Raw genomic sequence first — 8,509 nt, forward strand, 5'->3', positions numbered from 1 at the left:
GATGTTCCTTTCTCTATGACCTTCTCTTCTTTTTATAATGGTTTGATTAAGACAGTTGTTCCCATGAAATTTGAAATTTGTTTACAAAATATAGGGATTCAATATACACTATTCATGAGATTTGTGACATGATCTTTCTATTTACAACGTGTTGTGTTGTTAATTGTCAACCTTGTATCCTCAAAATATTCATGAATAATGGTCTTAACCTTGTGAGATTCGGGGCTTGTTGAGAATATGATATCTTAAAGCAATTGTTTAGTTACGGATTTCAAGTCTTAAGGGATTCATACACCTGCATTAACTTAATTAGGTTATTCATCATAATCTAGGCATGTTCTGCTGTTGGATCGCTTACTGGACCTAACTCTTTAGTTTCTCGGCCCATTTTCTACTACAATCATGATAAATCATGTTTCAATTTTAGTCCAACACAATGATAAAAGTTTGAAAAATTAAATCAACCAACAAAAAAAAAAATCAATAATAACAAACACAATATTGAAACCGGACTCGATCTTTTTTTGTTTTAAACAAAAACCAAATAAAAAAACCTTCTAATGTAATGATAGTAAAATGTCTTGTATATGTACATGGATTTGGTATGGTGAATGCCATTTACCCACGCGTTCAATAAATGTTGTAATTATAATTATTGAATTTCATTTATATTTAAAAATTATTAAGATATATTTTCATCTAAAAATTTAAAATAACATTCACGTTTAGAACATCACTCATGTGCATCGTATCCTCTAAAAATTCAGAGCAGACACTAATCTGACTTAATTTGAGAGGTGTGATTAAATTGACGGTTGATATTATGTCACACAATACGTTGAGTAAATAAATTTGTATTACTTACTGATCCATATCCATTTACACGAGCATCCTTCTCACAAGCACTCATCATATTAATACAAAAAATTAATGATTTAAATTTTGTGTATTTTTTATTTTAAAATAAAACATATATATAGATTTTCTTTTCCTTTTCTGCAAAAGAAACAAATTTTGAGGGAAGAAGGTAGGACTTTCGCTTCTTAGAAAAACCTCAGAGTGAATGTGATCAAGGGGAAAACAACTTAAAAAAAAGAAAGACAGGACGAAAGACGATTTGTACTGTATAAGTATAAAGCCATCAAAACCAAACCCATATCCTTTTCCCATTTCCCTTTCTTCTTTCTCACAGAAGCAATTTAACTCATTCTCTATCTCTCCCTCCTCTTCTTCTCTCTCACTCAAGCTCGAAAAGCTGTGTCCACTCGTCCGCTCGTCGCAACATTTTCGTTTTTATTTTTTTTAATAATAATAATAATTTCGAAACCTTTCTTCTGTATATATATTTGTGTCTGTCGTCCATTTTTCATCGTTTTCATCTTCCACATATTCGGCTTCGTTGCTGATCACTGTTCATACATTGATTTGTACGTACTACGTACTCACGCGCGCCCTACGACGTCGTTTTAACGGATGGCTGCCGGAGTGGAGTTATCGGCGGGCAGAGTTGCTGGTGGCGGGATTGCTATGGAATTCCCGGCCGCTGATGAGTACTCTTCTCTGTCGCCGCCGAGGCTTCCGAGGAGGCTCCGGCGACGGTTTCTTGATGTGGAGTGCAAGTCTTCGAGAACTGTTGAGGAGATTGAAGCGAAGCTTCGGGATGCTGATCTTCGAAGACAGGTAATTTCTTGTTTCTGGCCAGTTTCGTTTGGTTGGTGAGATTGTTTACTGTTTTTGGGGACTGACACCGGGGGGGGGGGCTTCAAAATTTTGCTTTTTCTTCCGGTTTTTTCGCTTCATGATGTGGAACTATGAATTCTCTTTTGGAAAAATTGATTATGGAAGGACCGCGATCATAATAATTAATATATTGGATTCATCGGCTTCCAGGTAGAGTGGAAAATATGAATTGGTTCCGAAAAGTAATTATTTCTTTTCTTTCATTCCGCTTGAGTTCTTTTCATTGTCCCCCTTGCTTTGTTTACATGGTTATTTCTATGTTAGGTAGGAGAGGATGCTTTTCTGTTCGAAATTTGTTTCACACTTCACGGTGGTGCTGTTCCCATGGTTTTTCCTGCTGAGTTTTCGTTTCAGTTTTGTTTTTCCGTCAATTCTTTAAATTTGTATTGCAGCGTTCATTTTTGTTGGGATTAAATAGACTTTTCTACTGATGGTATGTAATGGTTTCTTCACCCTATATGGATGCCCCATTGGCGCTCGTCTTCTTTTTCCTTTCCTCGTTTTTCCTTTGTAGTTTTTTTCTTTGTTATGTTTACTTCTTCCCCTTTAATTATTTTTCATTTTTTAACCTAGTGGGATAAGGCTTGTTGTTGTTGTTGTATAGGTATGTTTGAGGATTTTGAAAGGTCGTTCGGTTGAGCTTTCCCCTTCGGATGGATGCTCATGATCTCCCTCTTTCTTTTACTTATTGCAGAAGCACTATGAGAAGCTCTCAAGTAAGGCACGTTCAAAACCAAGAAGCCCCTCCAGGTCCTCATCTCAGGAGGAGGATCTTGGCCAGCGACTAGAAGCAAAGCTGCAAGCTGCTGAACAGAAGAGGTTGGTTGTCAATATTGAATAGTAGTTGCAGTTTTCGGTACTAAATATTTGTGTAAAGCATGTATCTTTAAAGTCATGGCCGCCAAGCACTGGCAACGTGTTTATTTTCTCATTCCTACTTTCTAAGTTTCTCCACGCTTCAATTTATCTGTCTTGGTCAGACTTTATGTGGTTTATAGTTTGAAGTTTGTTTTGCTGCTTGTTCAGTTCTCTATTTTTCATGTTACTGAGAAATATAATAGGGTTTTAAGTTTGAGATTCTTTATTTTCATAATAAAAACAGTTGGAATAATACAATTGATCGATAATTTTCTTCTGTTCAGGAATAACTGAGTAGTTAAGAAAATTTCTTTTCATATGCTAAATAATTTTCTGGAATTTGGATTTTGATTTATTTGTACTATTGAACTAATTTTGTGGCTAATCTACAGACTGAGCATTTTAGCAAAGGCTCAGATGCGCCTGGCAAGGTTGGATGAATTGCGGCAAGCAGCTAAAACAGGTGTGAAAATGCGTTATGAGAATGAACGTGTGATGCTTGGAACAAAGGTGGAATCTCGTGTTCAACAGGCAGAGGCTAATAGGATGCTTATACTGAAGGCTCGAAGACAAAGAAGGGCTACCTTGAGAGACAGATCATCTCAATCATTATTACGAAGGATGGCTCGGGAGAGCAAATATAAGGAGCGTGTACGTGCTGCAATTCACCAAAAACGTGTGGCTGCAGAAACAAAGCGACTTGGATTGCTGGAAGCAGAAAAGAAGAGGGCACATGCTCGAGTGTCACAAGTGAGACATGTGGCTAAGTCTGTATCTAACCAGCGAGAGATTGAGAGAAGAAAAATGATGGACCAGTTGGAAGATCGTTTACAAAGGGTATAATAGTTGCTCAAAGTTGTTTGCATAGCAGATTTTTTACTATGTTAAAATTTTCTAATGCCACTCACTGTCTTTAATCGTCTTTGACTTTGAATTACTGATTAATTAGGCTAAAAGGCAAAGAGCAGAATATCTCAGGCAGAGGGGAAGGTTGCATGGTTATGTGCAAGAGAATCGAAATAGAATGCCTAAGCAAGCAGAGGTTCTTTCCAGAAAATTAGCAAGGTTATTCGCATTTAAGTTAGAATCTTTTGGTTGCTACTGTTGGGATCTAAGATGACCCGTTCTGCTATGTTGAGTAATTTTCTTGGGTGCCTTAGCTAAGCCATTCTTCTAAGATTCTTTACATCATAATTCCTGTTCTTTGACACTGAAATACAGTTTTCACATTGAGTTGCTTTCTGGTTTGCAACATATGCTAATTCCATGGAACTATTATATTCTTTAATCATTCCCCCCAAATTTTCTTGAAATTACTCACAATCATTAGTCGTGACATTTTTCTTATTTCAGGTGCTGGAGGCAATTCCTAAGTGTGAAGAAAACAACTTTTGCCTTGGCAAAGGCTTATGATGCTCTGGGAATTAATCAGAAATCTGTCAAGTCAATGCCTTTTGAGCAGCTTGCCCTTCTGATTGAATCAATTTCTACAATTCAGACGGCAAAAGCTTTACTTGACCGGATTGAGAGCCGCCTTCAAGTGTCCAGGGCAGTTGTCCCTGCTAATCTTTCATCTAGTCTGGATAATATTGATCACCTGCTTAAACGGGTTGCTACCCCGAGAAAGAAGGTGACTCCTAGGAGTTCCACAAGAAGCAGGGAGACAAGGAGAGTAAGCTCAGTTAAGGAATCAAACAGGAACCCAGCTAGGTTATCAAGGTATCCAGTGAGGGTCGTTCTTTGTGCCTATATGATATTGGGCCATCCTGATGCTGTTTTCAGTGGAATGGGGGAGCGTGAGATTTCTTTAGCCAAGTCTGCTGAAGAGTTTGTCCGAATGTTTGAGTTGCTGCTAAAAATTATACTAGAGGGGCCTGTACTGAGTTCTGATGAAGAGTCTGATTCAGCAGCTTTAATACGTTTCACCTTCAAATCTCAGCTTGTTGCTTTTGATAAAGCATGGTGCTCATACTTGAATTGTTTTGTGATCTGGAAGGTCAAAGATGCTCAATTATTAGAGAAGGATTTGGTTAGGGCAGCATGCCAACTTGAAGCTTCTATGATTCAGACTTGCAAGTTGACTCCAGAAGGAGATAATGATAAGCTTACTCATGATATGAAAGCTATCCAGCGTCAGGTAATTATCCATGTCAATTCTGAATTTTCTTATGGAATGTCAGTGAACACATTTTTATTTGGCAATATATATAGTGTAGTCATTCCGTATTCTGTTAAATATCCAAAATCACTGGTATAAGTTTATTTACATGTATTTGTTACTGCAGGTCTCTGAAGATCAGAGACTTTTAAGAGAAAAGGTGCAGCACCTGAGTGGAGATGCTGGGATTGAGCGTATGGAGAGTGCTTTATCAGAAACACGATCTAAATTCTTTAAAGCAAATGAAAGCACAAGCACAAGCCCTATTAACTTCTCTCCTGCTCTTTCAACTATTGCTAGCTCAACAGAAATAAACTTGCCAGTTGAGAGTAACCAAAAGAGTAATCGTGTGGTGCGCTCCCTATTTAATGAGTCTGAACCTTCTTTACCTAGAGGTTCTGGCTTCTCTGCAGATAGAATAAATTTGGATGGTCATCTGGGCTCTTCTGATGAGAAGTTGGTAACTGAGAATGAACTCTTTGTGAATGAGTTTCTCCATGAACGTCACCGTAGTTTCTCTGATGGCTTTGGTATTGCTGATCACTACCAGAGTAGCATTGAGGTTAGCAGATCATTGTACTTTTATTATGACAATACTGTCTGACAGTTATTTTTGATGAATTAATATTCTGGCCTTTGACGATGTTTATGGCTAGAAGTCATCTTTTTTGAGTCGCTTTGAGAATAAATTTTCTCATGCAGAAACTTGTATAATAATTTCACCTACTGATGGCAATCTATAGGATTTTGAGTTCTCATTTGCTTCTTTGTGTTATTAGGGGAAAATAAAACGGACAATGGAAAAGGTTTTCTGGGATAGCATCATGGAATCCATAAATCAGGAACAACCAGACTATGATCGAGTTGTTCAGCTCATGAGAGAGGTCAGGGATGAAATTTGTGAGATGGCTCCTCAAAGCTGGAAGGAGGATATTCTGTCAGTAATTGATCTAGACATTTTCTCTCAGGTAGCAGCTTGTTTATAATCTTGGTGTGGGATGACAATTAGTTTTTAAATTGGAATATTGACTTTAACTCATCCACTTTTGGCATGTCTTCTTTGTTCCCAAAGGTTCTGCAATCTGGTAACCTGGATGTTGATTACCTTGGAAAGATTCTGGACTTTTCACTGGTCACGTTGCAAAAGCTTTCAGCTCCAGCCAATGAGGAGACAATGAAGACCAAGCACCAAAATTTATTTTTGGAGTTGAATGAAATATGTCAAATAAGGGATGAGTCAAAAAATTCGTGTGTCATGGCTCTAATCAAGGGCTTACAATTTGTCCTAGAACAGACTCAGGTATGTTGTAGAGTTTGGACACCTTTTCTTCCTCTCAAATTTCCTATCTCGCTTTTATCTTGAATTAACTTTTGCTTACTCTTACTGGGTTGTGCTTTTGTAAGACGTGTTGTCTATTTTGCTCCCTAATTATTTGTGAAGATTGATTCTAAGTTAGGGACTTAACTTCTCGTCAACAATGCCATTGTCAGTCTTGTGTTCTTTATCATATCTCAGGGAATCTGCACTTGCATGAATGCTTCCTATTTGTTTGTTTCTTCTTGGTTGGCTTTTATTTCTAACGAAATTCTTATGGTAGATTCTTAAGAAAGAGATAAGCAAAGCCCGCATAAAATTAATGGAGCCTTTGTTAAAGGGACCTGCTGGTCTTGACTACCTGAAGAATGCCTTTGCTAACCGTTATGGATCTCCGTCTGATGCCAACATATCTTTGCCTTCAACACTGAGATGGCTCTCTTCAGTTCGGGCATCAAAAGATCAGGACTGGGAAGAACACTTGAATTCCTCCTCAGCTTTGACAACTGGTAATAGTTCGACCCAGGGATGTCTTCCTTCCACCACTCTCAGAACTGGGGGAAGTATTCTGGCCAAAGCAACTGGCAGTCAAATATCCTCCGCTGGTGATGATGCAAATTCTACAGGTTCAAAATTAACAGAACTTCAATTAAAAAAATTGCTTCTACAGCTATAATTCCCTCAATTATAGCTTTAAACATATGATTTTCTGAGACATGCTTGTGTATCTGAACAGCTGATCAGCTGCCAGAATGCAGAGGAGAACTGATTGATCTAGTTGTGAGGCTTGGTTTGCTAAAATTAGCAAGTGGTATATCTGGACTAACCCAAGAAGATCTACCAGAAACTTTATCACTTAACTTATTCAGGCTGAGGTCTGTTCAGTCTCAAATTCAGAGGATCATTGTTATTTCCACTAGGTAAGCTGCACAAAAAATTGTAGATCCGAGAAAATTTATGATTTATGAATATTTCAGAGTGGGTTATTGAACAATTCTTTTTTTTTTTTTTAATTTGGAATTGCAGCATCCTTATTTGCCGCCAGATTCTATTGGGTGAAAAGGTAGTGGGTAGCCCCACAGAAATGGAAAGCATAGTATCAAAGTGTGCTGAAAAACTTGCGGATCTCTTAGACCGTGATCAAGACGTCGATGTTAACGATATTGTTGAAGTAATCTGTGATTTCAACGTGGGTGGTGATTTAGACATAGATGCAGGGAAACTAGAGAAAATGAAGGTAGTTACTGCCAGGATGCTGCCAAAGAGCTTACAAGCTGGAGATGCAGTGTTTGAAAGGGTGTCAAATGCAGTCTTTTCAGCTGTCCGAGGTGTCGTGCTCGGCGGAAATGGGGCTCAAGGTAGAAAGTTAGCAGAAATGGCCCTCCGGAAGGTTGGGGCCGGCTTACTGACTGAAAGGGTAGTGAAAGCTGCAGAAGTTTTGATTGTGGCTGCCACTATATCAGTAAGTGTTCATGGTCTGTGGTATAAATATTTGACTCTTAACATGAACAATAATCAGGAAGCGTAAGTACAGGAATAATAAAATCCCCGTTTGTACATAGCAGTGTGAAGTTATTGTCACCATGTATCTTAGGGCTGTAAAGTGAGTAGACGAAATTGATTGTCGTTTGAAAGCATGTTGAATTCTTTTGATGTATAGAGGGAGTACTGAAATGTATATATTAATCCAAGAATGTTATTTATCTGAATTGTTTGAGCCAGCCCTCAACCTCCCATGTATGACGCTAGGTCTTAAATGCCCACATGATGAATCTTGAAGTATTTATATTTAAGTAGATCTGAAAATTTATTGAATTTTTAGATAGAGGGAATGGTTTTTTAAGATTTGTCGGCATAACATGTCGAGGGAGTATATGAATAGTGCAACTTTTTACATATTCAATGAATCGGTTCTTGATTTGATATTATTACATTGAAAGTTTTTATGCGGAGTCTCTAAATAGTATAGCAATTTGTTTACCTTGTAAAAAGCTCTAGTACTTTAACCTGATTTTTGCATTTTTGATCATTCCCAGTCCTGTTGGCTGGAGGTGAATGATGAGAGATGGGGCGTTTTTTTTTTTTAGAAAAATTTTATATACTTTACTTTATATATTTAAGATGCTTGTTTTTAATTAAATTAAAAAATGTGTATTTTTATAGATTATTTATTTTATAATAAATTTTTATTATTGATATTATTAATATATTAAAATTTATATGTTTTGATTTGTTTGAATGAAAATATATTAAGTATATAAGGGAATGTATATGAGTTTTTTTTTTGGTCCCTGTTTTTTTTTTTTCACTCTGTTTTGTTGCACTGCACCTAAAACATTAAAAAAAAAGGCTTTTATAATCAAGAGTTCTATTTCGTTTTTCATTCATGGCCAATGTGTTAAATACAAAAACAACACGATAGCTTGTAATATGAATAA

The 8,509-nt window shown here is 37.1% G+C and overlaps 1 protein-coding gene across 1 annotated transcript; it reads left to right on the forward strand.

Moving 5' to 3' along the window:
- The first annotated feature begins 1,177 nt into the window (after window positions 1-1,177).
- LOC129305929 (uncharacterized) lies at window positions 1,178-7,864 on the forward strand. The gene is made up of 11 exons (XM_054946148.1): window positions 1,178-1,680; window positions 2,435-2,559; window positions 2,991-3,435; window positions 3,548-3,663; window positions 3,952-4,735; window positions 4,884-5,318; window positions 5,536-5,724; window positions 5,829-6,056; window positions 6,355-6,697; window positions 6,808-6,991; window positions 7,098-7,864. Exons 1-11 carry the CDS (start codon window positions 1,474-1,476, stop codon window positions 7,597-7,599), a joined length of 3,558 nt encoding a protein of 1,185 aa, XP_054802123.1. The 5' UTR covers window positions 1,178-1,473; the 3' UTR covers window positions 7,600-7,864.
- The last annotated feature ends 645 nt before the right edge of the window (window positions 7,865-8,509 follow it).

Source organism: Prosopis cineraria, unplaced genomic scaffold, assembly GCF_029017545.1.
Source record: "Prosopis cineraria cultivar Desert tree isolate PC_DT_omini unplaced genomic scaffold, ASM2901754v1 PC3, whole genome shotgun sequence".
Classification (NCBI taxonomy): Eukaryota; Viridiplantae; Streptophyta; class Magnoliopsida; order Fabales; family Fabaceae; genus Prosopis; species Prosopis cineraria.

Coding starts and splice junctions, on each gene's coding strand:
- LOC129305929 (XM_054946148.1), top strand. CDS start 1,474: ATGGCTGCCGGAGTGGAGTTATCGGCGGGCAGAGTTGCTGGTGGCGGG. Junction 1,681..2,434: donor ATGCTGATCTTCGAAGACAG/GTAATTTCTTGT, acceptor TACTTATTGCAG/AAGCACTATGAGAAGCTCTC. Junction 6,057..6,354: donor TTGTCCTAGAACAGACTCAG/GTATGTTGTAGA, acceptor TTCTTATGGTAG/ATTCTTAAGAAAGAGATAAG.